Raw genomic sequence first — 13,844 nt, 5'->3', positions numbered from 1 at the left:
GCTGCTTCCTGGAGGTGAGCAGAGCAGTAGGAGCGTGGCGCTGTCCACTGAGGCGAGGATGCCGCCACATCTACTGCCTCCTGAGGAGCGCCCTTGGAGAGCTGGGCAGCCCTCAGCAGCCGTGGGCCGTCGCGCCACGTGGGATATCGGTTGGCACCCATGTCACTGACAGCAATACCTTTGTGGTGGGCTTTCCCAGTCGGGGAGGAGTCTGGAACGCGACATCTCCAGGTCACTGGGCACGGAGTGATGGAAACGGCAGTGAGTTTCAGGCTTCCGGGTGCAGGGCCAAGCCAGACGGCCTGAAGTGACATTTTCTAGCAGTGTGCGTGGGGCGAGGCATTCTGCCCTGTGCCTCAGTTACCCATCTACGTAAATGGTAAGAAAAAGACTGAGCTCTTTGAGCGGTGGTAAAATGAAATGTGTTCATAATTAAAGCATTTAGGTGAGTGCTCTCTCATATTAGGTGCTCAGTAATGTTAGCTCTTATTGTGAAATTACTAAGTTTTGTGTGAGGAGAAACTGGATATGCCTGGAAATGTCAGTGTCCATCTGTTAGTGGTGGGCAGAGAGCTAAGGCTCTGTTCCAGGTACTGAAGTGCACGTTTGGGTCAACAGGTGGCGCTGTCTGCTCACGGGAGCAGCGCTGCTGTGGACAATTTTACATTTGTGTATTATTTGCCTATTCTCTGTCAATGCTGTGCTAGGAAGAGGGGAGAGGTGAAGAAAATGGATATTGAACCTGCCTTCAGGTTTAGCGAGGAACCTCAGAAATCCCCCCAGCGCGTAGTTGGAACATCTAGAAGGGGCAGTAGTTGTGGAGAGGCTCACGTTTGCTTTGAAGTGGCAGAACGCATGCAGGGCTTGGGAAACAAAGCTTGGGTGTTCCCCTTGGAGTGCTGAGTGTGCAGGGAGGTGGTGGTGAGAGACGAGACTCCAAGGCTGGGCAGGCACAGGTCCAGGAGAGCCCGGTGAGCTGTTAAAGAGTTCGGATTTTCTCCTACTAAGTGGATCAGCAAACTGTTGAAGGATGTAAAGCCAGGCAGTGAACATTTCAGAGGCTCCCTCTAGCGGCCAGCCAGGGGGATAGCGGTGGAAATGGTTTATGGAATCGGGAGCTGGGCCAGGGAGCCAGCGAGGAGAGGGGGACGATGGACGTAAGAACAGCTACTGAGTTGCTGCAGTGTGCTAATCACTGTATTTATTACAGTTAATCCTTATGACAGCTGTGATGCAGGTACGATTATTATTATTTTATAGAAGCAGCCGAGCTGAAAAGTTGGTAACTTGCTGAAGGTTACACAGCAAGCAAGTAGCAGAGCTTGCCTTACAACTTACTCAGACACCAGAGCTCACTGTTAACCAGCCCTCTAGGATTGGGGGGGAGACCCCCTCGAAGAAACCGCGATTTCCTGTTTCACTCGACAGTATCTATTGTTATCTATTGTTGGCCGGTTACATGCAGAGGAGTATAGAGAGTGCTCAAAGTGAACTAGCGAGACCCCTGCCCTCAGTGAGTGAGTGTGGGGGGTCGGAGCAGGTGCTGTAGGGGAGACGGGACACAGGCTGAGGGCATTAGAGTGGCTTAGGTTCTTTGTGTCGCAGAGAAGAGTCAAAATCTAGTTCGCAGATGTGTTTTATGCCAGATTATCACAGCTTTAAAAATCTGGACACGTCGCACACAAATCTGAACTTCAGCTTCTTCTGAAAATGTAGACCTGCCAAGTCAGCCTACATTCCTCCTTGGTTGCAGTCCGCTGGCGGAGGGGCAGAGGCTTGGCTGCCCCAGACCACCCACTGCCAAGTTCTTCCGCGTCGTCGGCTCGACCCGCAGGCGTCTGGTCTGCGCCTCCGGCTCTGGGTGCTCGGATGGGCTGGGTGCTCTCTGAGAAAACGTGTTGTAGACCTCCTCTAGGTTGCCCTTCGCATCCCGCCTGCTGCTCACAGCACAGCAAAGGTGGTGGGTGCCACTTCTGAGGTTAAAGCACAGAGGTTGTGATGGCTGCCTTGTTAGCACTCTCTCTCTTTCTCTCTGTCTCTCTGTCTCTCTCTCTCTCTCTCGCTTGCTTTGATGGAGCGAACTACCGTCTGGGGAGTTGCCCTGTGAAGAGGCCCACATGGACAGGAGCGGAGGGCAGGCTCCAGCCAGCGAGGAACGGAACCCTGCCCACAGCCACACGAGTGAGCTCAGAAGCTGACCCTCCTCCAGTCCAGCTTTCAGGTGACCACAGCCCGGGCGGACACCTGCAGCCTCGTGAGAGACCCTGAAGCAGGGAACCCACCGAAGCTGCATCCTGACTCCTGACTAGAGAATCTAAGATAATAAGTGTTAAACAATGACATTTTGGGGTAATTTGTTATGCAGCAATAAGTAACCAGTACACGCACGGTTCTCACAGATGTTACAGTTGTTCAAGATGGGTCATTCTACACCTACACCAAAAATGGACCAGGCACAATTCCAGGCATTTGGGACACATGACTGCACAAAACAGATAAAGATCCTTGCCCTCTGGGAACTCATATTCTAGTGGGGATGATATTCTAGTAGAAGTCTAGATTGGCTGTGCTGTTTTGAAGGAAGGGTGGGCTGCCTCAGCTCCTAGGGAGAGGTTCTTAACTTCGTTCAGGTCTTAGACACTTGAAACTTCAACAAAAGCTATGGACTGTTTTTTAGAAAAATATATGGCCTGACCAGGCGGTGGCGCAGTGGATAGAGCATCGGACTGGGATGCAGAGGACCCAGGCTCAAAACCCGAGGTTGCCAGTTTGAGTGTGGGCTCATCTGGTTTGAGCAGGGCTCACTAGCTCAAGCTCAAGGTCGCTGGCTTGAGCAAGGGGTCACTTGGTCTGCTGTAGCCCCCCAGTCAAGGCACATATGAGAAAGCAATCAATGAACAACTAAGGTGCTGCAATGAAGAGTTGATGCTTCTCATCTCTCTCCCTTCCTGCCTGTCTGTCCCTATCTGCCTCTCTCTGTCTCTGTCACACACACAAAAAAGTTAAAAAAATATATGCACATAGGATTTTGTGTGTAATTTTAGGGATTTTTATAAGAATGCCTGTGGTCTGACAGGAGTCTTGCGATGGGCATTGTGTTCGGTGCTGGGTGAGGAGAAACGATAGTAGGTGTAAAGGGGGAGAGGGTTTCAAGTCAGTGGCGTGGACAGCTGTGCTAAGTGCAATAGGGATATCCAGGAAGCTGGGGCTGTGAGGGGATGTGCCCCAGGCGCAGGTGCTCAGCAAAGGCCGTCCCCCCAAACGTCCCGGGGGAGTGGGACTTGGAAGGGTGAGTAGGAGTTTGCTGGGCAGTGGGCGTGGAGAGTGGTGGGGTCCGTGTCGAGTTGCAGGAGGACAGTGATGAGGAAGGTAGGTACAGGTCCCAGCCCTCTGGGCCATACCGTCCATCAGAGGAGACACATTGTGATGAGGTTTATCGAAGGGAAATATAGATGTCACATAGGTCACACTGCAAGGAATACTATGTTGCTGCAGCCAGGCAGGGAGCTTTCCCTAAGGAAGTAACCATTAAGCCAAATCTGAAAGGTTAGATAGGCCAGTGCAACGGAATGTTCCATGCCCAGGAGGAACTGCAGGTAGGAGAGAACATGGAGTACTAGTGGGCCAAAGGGGGTCACCACGGCAAAGTCACAGAGGCCAGAGGGAGGCTGGGGACAGTAGGTGAAGCCCTGACAGACTTAGGCATTGTTGGGAGTTTGTACATTTTCCCAACGGTCACGGAAAGCTTTCAAGGAGGGTGGCCTGATCATCTGGCTTCCTAGTAAATGGGTCAGCCTGGATGGGTGGGAGGCGATTGTGTGCACAGGTGGGAAGGGCAGGTAGGAAGGGTTGCAGGAATCCAGATGGGAGCTGATTACGACCTGGGCTTGGGGAGCAGCAGTAGATGGAGACAGAGGTCTTTAACAATAGGAGACGCAGGTTGGATGTGAAAGGTGAGGCTGCGAGTAAAGCCTGGAATAACTCCAGCTTTGTGGTTTCAGCAACGGTGGAGGGTGGTGCTTTTACCGGCATAGGCACCAACGGAGGAGGAGCGAGTCAGGAAGGAGAAAGGTCATTTTGGCCATTACTGAGCACTTCTTATTGCCTCAGAAGATCCAGCATGATGGGGCTGTATCTGCTTTTTGAGCTGCAAACTCACAGTCCCCCAGCCCCCATTCTGTGTGCTGGTTTCCTGATGTCTCGGGCATTCTCCTGTGGGAGAACCTCTACACGTGCCACGGGGGGTTGATAAATCTGACTGATTCAGACTCTCTTCAGATCTTAGTGCAAGCAGCACCCTTACGGACTCCTCCCTGACCTTCAGGCTAGGTCGCCCCTCTCCATGACAGTTCTCATGGCGCTGTACCCGTCTCCTCCATGGCACTTCCTCTAGGTGCAGCCACACTTCATAGGGGACTGCTTGACTCATCTAAGCCTCTCTCCCATGGACTTCATGTTCTCTGAGGGTAGCGTCTATGTCTTTATTTACCTTTTTTATTCCTGAAGTGAGAAGCGAGGAGGCAAAGAGACAGCCTCCTGCATGTGCCCGACCGACCGAGATCCACCTGGCATGCCCACCAGGGGGCGATGCTCTGCCCATCTGGGGCGTCGCTCTGTTGTGGCCAGAGCCATTGTAGTGCCTGAGGCGGAGGCCATGGAGACGCCCTCAGCGCCCGGGCCAACTTTGCTCCAATAGAGCCTTGGCTGCGGGAGGGGAAGAGAGAGACAGAGAGGAAGGAGAGGGGGAAGGGTGGAGAAGCAGATGGGCGCTTCTCCTGTGTGCCATGACTGGGAATTGAACCCGGGACTTCCACATGCTGGGCTGATGCTCTACCACTAAACCAACCAATCAAGGCCATCTTTTGAATTTTTTTGTTATTTTTCTTTCTGTATTTTTCTGAAGTGAGAAGCAGGGAGACAGAGAGCCAGACTCCCATGCATCTATGTCTTATTCACCATCGAATCCCTAGTGCCGAACACATGCAAAAGTATTGAAAATTTTTAAAAATTGAGATATAATTCACATATCATAAAACTCACTCTTTCAAAGTGTAAAAGTCAATGGATTTTAGTATATTCACCAAGTTGTTTAACCATCACTACCATCCAATTGCACAATATCTCATTACCCCTAGAAAAACCCCCATACCCACTAACAACACTTACCCATTTTCTCCTTCCCCAATTCCTGGCAACTGCTGGTCTAATGTACCTGTATATTCTGGGCATTTCACGTAGTACCAACATGCAGTATGTGGAGTTTTTGTGTCCAGCTTTTTTCACCGAGCATAATGTTTTCAAGGTTCATCTTTGAATCGGTCTCTTGTATCGGTACTTCACTCTTTTTTATGAACAAATGATATATTGTGTATTAGCGTACACACATTGTGTTTATCCATCAGTTAATGGACTGAATAACGCAGCTATGAATATTTATGTCGATTTTTTTTTGTTGGGTTTTTTTTTTTTTTTTTTGTATTTTTCTGAAGTGAGAAGAGGGGGGCGGCAGACAGACTCCCACATGTGCCTGACCGGGATCCACCCAGCATGCCCACCAAAGGCAATGCTCTGCCCATCTGGGGCGTTGCTCTACTGCAACTGGAGCCATTTTAGCACCTGAGGCGGAGGCCATGGAACCATCCTCAGCACCCAGGCCAACTTTGCTCCAATGGAGCCATGGCTGCAGGAGGGGAAGAGAGAGAGAGAGAGAGAGAGAGAGAGAGAGGGAGGAGAGAGAGGGAAGGGTGGAGAAGCAGATGGGTGCTTCTCCTGTGTACCCTGACCAGGAATCGAACCTGGGACTTCGACATGCTGGGCCAACACTCTACCCCTGAGCCAACTGGCCAGGGACTATGTCAACGTTTTTTGTGTTGCTGTATGCTCTCCATTCTCCCCAGTATTTACAAAGGAGTGGCATTGCTGGGTCAGAATGGTAGCTCGATGTTTATCTGAGGAACTGCCAGATGTTTTCAAAGCAGTGTGTCCATTCTATTTATCTTCCTCATGCTGAGATATATAATAACTATTTGTTAGGCTGAATAAATAATTTCTTACATAGTAAACTGGCTACTTTTTGAGATATTGTAAGAAATATATATGTGGTCATTCAGAGGATCAAAATACATTTCTCAGATATAGTTGGTCTTCACTCCCAGTTCCTGGCTCACAGCTCCCCAAATCCTAAGAATTTCCTAAGTGTTGAGAATGGTAAAAGTGTTTCCTGTTATGTGAAGGAGGTGACTTTTGGAAGCACTGAAGGATGCGGACTGGTTATCAGGAGAACCAACCAAGTGGTTAGAGGGTTGGAATCTTCAGTCCCATCCCCCTTCCTGCTCTGACCCGTGACTTCAAGGGGAGCGAGGTGGGGGTGGGGGTGGGGGTGGGGGTGGGGGAATCAATTGCCTATGGCCAGTGACCTAATCAAGCATTTCTATGAAACCAGACCTCCAGAAAACCTCACAAGTGGGCGGGGTTTGGGGAAGAAGTGGGCCTGGAGAGGCGTGGAAGTACCATGCCCTTTTCTCTCTACCTTACCCAAGGCATCTCTTCCATCTGGCTGCTCCTGAGTTATATACTTTTACAATAAACTAGTGATCCACAGTGTAACACATTTCTCTAAATTCTGTAAACCGTTCTAGCAGTTAATTGAACCCAAGGGGGGGGGGGAACCTCTGATTTATAGCCAGTCGGGTTAGAAGCGCAGGTGAAAACCTGGGCCTGTGATTGGCATTTGGAGTTGGAGGGGACTATTGGAGCCTCCAATCCGTAGCAGGTTGGTCAGAAACAGAGAGCCTGGGCTTATAGCCACATCTGTGTGTTTGGAGTGAGGTGCAGTCTTGTAGGACTGAACCCTTAACCTGTGAAGTCTGATGTTATCTCTGGGTAGATAATGTCAGAATTGAGTTGAATGCTCAGATACGCTGCTGGTGTCAGAACTGTCTGTTGGTGTGGGAACTCCCTGCCACCCCCCCCCCAACATTGGAATTGGGTCCAGGAACCCAATTTACTATTATTTTTGGCACTTTACAGACAAGACGAGTGAGGCTCTGGAATCAGTGACTTGGGAAGAATTGCTTGCCTAGTCAGCTGCAGAGCGAGGACCAGGGCCCTGCCAGTGTCACTCTTGAGGCAGTACTCCTGTCCACTCAGCTGGGAGGCGGCTTTGAGCCGGGAGCCTGCAGGAGATCCAGTGTGATAACACTGTCCTGCTCGCACTCTGGGTGGTGTCAGGACCAGAGTCTCCCCTTTCCAATATATCCTCTGCCGTTCATTCACACACAAACCTGACCATATCTACCCCTTTCCTTAAAAAAACAAAGCCAAAAGAAAACAAAAGCCAAGATTTGCCGGTCACCTATCTCACAATATTGGAAGTCCTTGGCCTCGCAGAGGTCATTCCAAACTGACCTTAGCCTGCCTCTTCAGCCCCACTCCCTGCCACTCCGTTTTATTTATTCCACAAATGTTTAGCATGGGCTTGTGACATATAATGTCCTCTGATAGGTTTATAAACCACCTACGATGTGGTTCCTACCCCCAAGAGATTTACATCTCATGGGGAAGGAGGCAGGCAAGTAAATTGATTGATCATTCTAGATCAGTGTGAGGGCTTCAGTGGAGATTAATGTTTGGGAGGAGTAAGAGGACAGGGTCTCTAAGCCAGTCTAAGAGATCAGTCAGATTCCAGAAAGAGGTCAAACCTGAGGTGAGTTGTGAAGGATGAGTACCTTAGAAATGGAGGGACTCTGTCATCCTCACAAGAAGGAACAAGTGCAAAGGCAAGGAGGTGTGAAACCGGGTGGCTTCACACTTCATGCCATAGGTGCTTACTGAGTGCCTCTTAGTGGCCAAGTGCTGTTGTAGGTGCTAGAGATACAGCAGTGAACACAACAGCCAGGCCTTTGCCCTCAAGGAGCTGGCATTCCACAGGGGGGAAACATTGAAATGGGAGTTGGAGAAAGTCAAGCACTACAGCCCTGGGGATCCATGGACCCCCGGAGCCCATGGTAAGTGTCCACAATCACCCTGATATTTGAAGGGAGATGTGTATGTGTGTGCGTGTGCTCAGGTTCACACATGCCTTTTCATAGGGAGTGGATGCATAGTATCTCATGGTATTCACAAAGGGATCTGTGACCATCTTGGGTTAGAACTCTTATTCTAAGTGCTAAGCTGAGTTGGACCTTGATCTGGAAGTTCTGGGAGCTAGTTATGAATTTTAAGAAGTGAAACCATTAGGGCTCTAGCTGGTTGGCTCAACGGTAGAGTGTTGGCCTGGCATGTGGAAGTCCCGGGTTCAATTCCTAGTCAGGGCACATAGGAGAAGTGACTATTTGCTTCTCCACCCCTCCCCCTTTTCTTCCTCTCTCCTTCTCCTGCAGCCATGGCTCCAATGGTTGGAGCAAGTTGGCTCCGGTGCTGAACTGAAATAGCTGAGCCATGATCAGGGGTGGGGTGGGGGTAGGGCAGATGGGCAGAGCATCCCACTGTAGGGGGCTTGCTGGGTGGATTCTGGTCTGGGGGTACATGCGAGAATCTCTCTCTTGGCCTCCCTGCCCCTCAATTAAAAAAAAAAGTCAAACCATCAGAGCCTGACCATGTGCTCTTGCCAGAGAGAACTCCTTGTGCCTTTTCCACTGCCTTGGCTCTTGCCATCCTCCGGCCTGCAGGAATAGAAAGGGCCACATGTAAAAGCCAGACAGCTCTGAGTGTGCATCCTGCTTCCACCCATTGTGCTCCCCCTGCCAGCTGCTGGTCTTCTCCATCTGTGAAAAGTTGCGAGGTTTAAACAAGACCATGATGTTTGGAGGATTTACCAATACTTTATGTTTGGAAAGTGTCTAGTGTATAGTAGCCACTCAGCCTATCTCAGTTACTCTCTTGGCTTGGTGGCCCAGCTGTTTACAGATGCCCGCTTGTCTGGTGTCTTCTTGGAATGTCCTGGGCAGCTGCTCACCTGTCCACAGAGCTTTGTGGCTATCACCAATATTGCTTTCATGACACTGTTTAACTCACCTCTTTACTGATTTGCTTTTGTAATCTCATCAATCCACACCCCTATGCAAATAGCGATACCTCGCCTTTTACAGGTGAGGAAACAGGCCCAGGAAGTTGAGAACTTTATTAGGAATTCATCAGTTGATAAATGTCTGGAAGCATCCTGTCACAAGGCCTTCTAAAAAAACTATGACAGCAGCAGTGACAATGAACATTTCTTACACTAATTGATACCAAGCACTGTGCTGAGCATTTTACCTGTACCATAACCCCCAGTCCCCCCCCCCCACAGGTAGGCAAGTACTACTATGTTGTTATTTGAATTTACAGAGGAGGAAACTGAGGCTCAGTGAGGTAAAGCAAGTTGCCCAAGGTAACTCAGGCCAGTCAGTTTCCAAGATCAGACCTCTAACTCTAAAGAAACCTGTGTCAATCTGCCTCTTGAAAAACAATCCTTTCAACTGCACCATTGTAAACCTCACCCAACCCTGCCCTGCATCGCGATCTGTCGACTGCAGCCAAATCTCTAGTTGTTTTGACCAAGGATAGAGAGGGCGCTGCCTGATTGGTCTGGAGGGGAGGGGGCCGAGGAAGAGAGGAGGAGGTGACGGTGGAAATTTTAGGTGCTGGCGCGTGTGCCGGGAACCAGAGCGCGAGTCACGTGTGTTTGAAACTCGACCTCGGAGGAGGGGAAGGGAAGGGAGCCCCCGCCCCTACCCCAGGGTGCAGCCCCGGACGGTTTAAATACAAGTATCAACTCCGTAGACCCACTGGTCCTTGTCCCGCTTCGCGGACCGGTTTCGCTCCGAGGGTTCCCTAGGGACTTGTTCCGATACGGCAGCGGAGGCTAACACAAGAAATTGTCAGACTGAACCTCCGGGGCCGCGAGGACCCCGCGCGCAAAGTGCCGGGCGCCGGTGCTGGGCAGGGCAGGGCCCGGCGGACGCGGACACTGAGAGTGCGGACACTGAGAGTGCGGACGCGCCGCCGAGGTTCTGCGTTTCCGGAGGCATCCGCGGCTGCAGGAGGGGCGTCTACCCCTGACCCGAGGTGAGCAGCTGGTGGGAGTCGGGGTCCCTGGCTGCGCGTCCGCTGAGAGCCATCGGGGCCGGCTGCCACCGACACTCCCAGGCTCTCCAAGAAAACCCGTTACCTGAGCCCTTGGGTCCCGTGACGCCCTGTCCTGTCTCTCCAAGCGCGTCCTGTCTTCCCCTTTACTCTGCTCCCTCCTACTCTCCTCTTCCTCTGGGCCCCTCTGGCCGCACTTCCTTGGTTCAGAGCAACTCTCTTGGGGGTTGGACGGACCTGCGGGAGCCCCTGAACCCGGAGTCCTACTTCTTGGATCAGAGTACTGATCCCCGGAGGAGCGCCTCGTCCTTTCTCCCCCCCACCCCGTCCCCTTGCCCTTCCGTGTCCCGCTTCTCTCCGCTTTCATTGGTCTCACTCCCCCCTTTTCGCCCCGGTCGTTCCCCACCCCCGCGCCGCCCGAGTCCCATCTCCTCCCGCGGTGGCAGCCGCGACCGCGCGGGGGGAGCCCGGGCTCCTTCCCTCCCTCTGGTAAACACACCCGCCCGCCCGCCAGCCCATCAGCCACCACTGCCCTTATAAAGTCAGCAGCCGCCGGACTTCCTGCCGGAGCCGATCCCCCTCCCTGGGCTGGAGCGGGAGGTCGAGCTTCAAGGCGCGCTCCGTGGTGCTCCGCACCCGAGGGAGTGAGTGAGGGGCGCCCCGAAACGCCGGGGGCACAAGTGGGCCTGCCCTAGGTCTTGGTCCACGTGGCAGCTGTTGCCTTGGATCGAGAGACTGTAGAGACACGGGTTGCCTCTCCGCGTGTGGAGTAAGGGAAGGCTAGCTGTCTCCCGGCCCCAGAGGAGAGAGGAGCGGTCTTATAGGGGATACAGGAAGGGGGGTGTCTTAGGTCAGCTTTAGACTTCCCCTTCTTCCTCCCGCTTGCTTCTAGGGGTCTTTCCTAGCACGAGAGGCCGGATACTGGCCAGCAGTGGCTTCAAAGTGCGCCTGTGCCCCTTGCTGACCTTTGGGGACTTGGGAAAAGTGTGGGTTTGGCCCCTAGAAGCCGGGCTCTGCGGTCCTGTTCTACGTGGAAGAGCCTGGCAGTGCGCCAGCAAGCTATTGCGGGCTGACAGGACCTTTTTTGATAGTGCTGTGGCGGGTGCTCAGTTCCGCGTGCGCCCTTGGCATTGCTGGCGCGCCCAGGGCCAGCTCCGCGGCACCCTCTGGAAAGCCCAGGGATCTGTGGGACCTTCATGAAAGCCCCCTCGTGGGCTGGTTCTAGGGGCGGCCTCAGGAGGCACCACGATGATGCAGGACCCTTGCCAGGGGCCGCTTGGGGGCCCTTCACTCAGTGCTCTGTTCCTGTGTAGGCTCGCGGCCAGCATGGCCCCCACGCTGCAGCAGGCGTACCAGAGGCGCTGGTGGATGGCCAGCACGGCTGTGCTGGAGAATCTCTTCTTCTCTGCGGTGCTCCTGGGCTGGGCCTCCCTGCTGATCATGCTCCAGAGCGAGGGCTTCTATTCCAGCCTGTGCCCAGGTATGCCCAAGAAGGGGCCATTCACGCTGGGAGAGGGGCAGCAGAGAGGGATGGTGGACACTGGAGAAGGACAGGTGGCTGAGTGGAGAGAAAGCAGGGCTGCTTAAATTGGAGCACCGGGCAGGAAGTTGGACAACCCACTTCTTGACCTCTTCAGAATGAGCAGCACTCTGCTCACCCTACCTGGTTTATTTAATCCGGTCCTCACTGAGTGCTGGTATCCGCTGGGGCATCCAGACCCTTGGACTGACTGACCGAGTTCTAAGCCTCTAGCAGCCTCAGGTCTAGGGCAAGATGGAGACTTCCAGAAGGGGAAGTGCTACAGCAACTGGTCAGGGATTTCTGACTAGGGCTATTGTAAGGCTAAGTAAGGCACAGGAAAGACTATAGAGTGGATTGACAGGAAAGGGCCTGCACTCCTTTTTCAGGACCTTTGAGCCCCTAGGTCTTCAAATTGTCCATTTGTACAAAGTTAATAATAGCCTTATTTCCTCTAGGCCAGCCATTGTAAATGGTTTCTATTTTCCATTTGAATAACCTTGACTTTGTTTGATCGCCAGTGAGAGAGTGGGAATTCTAACATTCTGTTTCTAAGATAATACATAATCTAACCTGTTTTTAACCAATAACATGTAATTGTGTCCATCTATCCACCCCCCAAGGGCATCTTCCTTTTCTTTTTTTTTTAGAGAGAGAGATGAAATGAGAAGCGTCAACTCGTAGTTGCTTTACCTTAGATGTTCATTGGTTGCTTTTCATACATGTCTTTACCAGGGGGCTCCAGCCAGAGCCAGTGACCCCTTGCTCAAGCCAGCGACCTTGGGATCACTTCGATAATCCCATGCTCAAGGGTCGCTCAAAGGTCGCTCAAGTTGGTGACCTTGGGGTTTTGAACCAGGGACCTTAACATACCCAGTTGATGCTCTGCCCACTGTGCCACCACCAGTCAGGCATCATGTTCCTTTTCTGAGTAGAACTGTGCCAACAAGCTGTGCCTAAGGACCTGGGTGGATGTGGGGTCTGGCCCTTCCCCTCGTTCTCTTCCTCCAGCCTCCATATTGTAGAACAGGCTCTTGGAGGAAGACCAGTTTGGGTTTGAATTCCAGCTTCTACCACTTTTACCATCTGAGTAACATCTGTGAATTCCTTAAAACATCAAACTTTAACTGCCTGGTCTGCACAATGGGAAGAATAACAGTATTTATCCTATGGGGTGCTGAGAGAGTCGGTCTTGATACGTGTTGGTTTCTTTTTGGCTTTCCATGGCCTCTCAACTCCAGTCCCTTTGGGCACCTGCCTCGGCTGTGGGAGAAAGCTGAGGCCTTGGCGGTGGTGCTGGGAGGTCTTGATCTCTGCTCTGGGCAGCACCCGTTCTGCCACTTTCATGGTTATCAGAGGAAGCAGCAGGTGGCATCAAGGGGTGGCCCCAGTTACAGGGCCAGGGGGCTGGAGGAGGTGGAGATTAGAGTTGGCCTCCTGCCTGGGGAGGCAAGTTGGGTCAGGAAGAACGGGCTGAGAGAACCAGGCAGGGAGCTGGGTTTTTGTTTTTGTTTTGTTTTTTTTTGCAAACAGAGATGGGGAGCCAGGTCCCCTCAGAGTTGTTTACCCTGGAGAGGAGAGAAAGGACTTGTCCTTGTGGCCTTGACTGCCGCTGCCAATCCAGTAACTTCTTCCTGCCCTCTCCACCTTCTTATATAAATCAACTTTATTGAAGATGAGTTCACATCACATATTTTGATGAGGTTTGACAAAGTTGTTTTTTTTTTTAATTTTTTTAAAAGATTTTATTTATTCATTATAGAGAGGGGGGAGAGAGAGAGAGAGAGAGAGAGAGAGAAGAGGGGAGGAGCAGAAAGCATCAACTCCCATATGTGCCTTGACCAGGCAAGCCCAGGGTTTTGAACCGGCAACCTCAGCATTTCCAGGTTTGACAAAGTTTTATACCTCAGGAACCATCACCATAATCAATATTTAAAATAGAATATTCCCATCAGCCTTAAAACTCCTGCTTCTCTTTTGCTGCCTGTCCTTCTACCTGAGTTTTTTAAAAATATGGATAAGAACTTTAGTAAGGTATACATCAAATACCTTACACTCCACTCATTTAAAGTATACAATTTAATAAGAGCTGTGGGGATGGAAAGTACAGCCCAGGAACTATAGTCACTATTATTGTAATAACTGTGTATGGTGTTATAGGGTGCTAGACTTAGCAGGTGGTCGCTTCGTGAGGTATAGAAATGTCTGATTACTATGTTGTACACCTGAAACTAGTATCATATTGTGTCAACTGTAATTG

At 51.5% G+C, this 13,844-nt stretch overlaps 1 protein-coding gene and 1 long non-coding RNA gene across 5 annotated transcripts in view; one reads left to right on the top strand and one right to left on the bottom strand.

The window, feature by feature from the left end:
* Positions 1 to 734: 734 nt before the first annotated feature.
* On the bottom strand, positions 735 to 10,340 carry LOC136318733 (uncharacterized). Its single transcript, XR_010728115.1, has 4 exons — positions 10,151 to 10,340; positions 8,597 to 8,663; positions 5,167 to 5,341; positions 735 to 1,973 (listed from the first exon to the last, which is right to left on the bottom strand). It is a non-coding gene; the product is annotated as an uncharacterized lncRNA (long non-coding RNA).
* The window catches only part of SLC43A1 (solute carrier family 43 member 1), a 22,044-nt gene continuing 17,939 nt past the window's right edge, over positions 9,740 to 13,844 (top strand). The window contains exons 1-2 of one of the 4 annotated variants that reach the window (XM_066251542.1): positions 9,740 to 10,047; positions 11,379 to 11,545. In XM_066251542.1, coding sequence (XP_066107639.1) covers positions 11,392 to 11,545 — 154 coding nt within the window. In that variant the 5' untranslated portion in view covers positions 9,740 to 10,047; positions 11,379 to 11,391. Of the gene's footprint in view, positions 10,048 to 10,612; positions 10,710 to 10,739; positions 10,835 to 11,378; positions 11,546 to 13,844 lie in introns of those variants that run through there. The other 3 variants (XM_066251543.1, XM_066251544.1, XM_066251545.1) reach the window with 3 other exon arrangements.

The sequence above is a fragment of the Saccopteryx bilineata genome, chromosome 1 (genome assembly GCF_036850765.1).
Source record: "Saccopteryx bilineata isolate mSacBil1 chromosome 1, mSacBil1_pri_phased_curated, whole genome shotgun sequence".
NCBI classification, from domain to species: Eukaryota; Metazoa; Chordata; class Mammalia; order Chiroptera; family Emballonuridae; genus Saccopteryx; species Saccopteryx bilineata.
The sequence above is the reverse complement of the archived record's forward strand: the minus strand, read 5'-3'. Positions and strand labels throughout refer to the sequence as shown.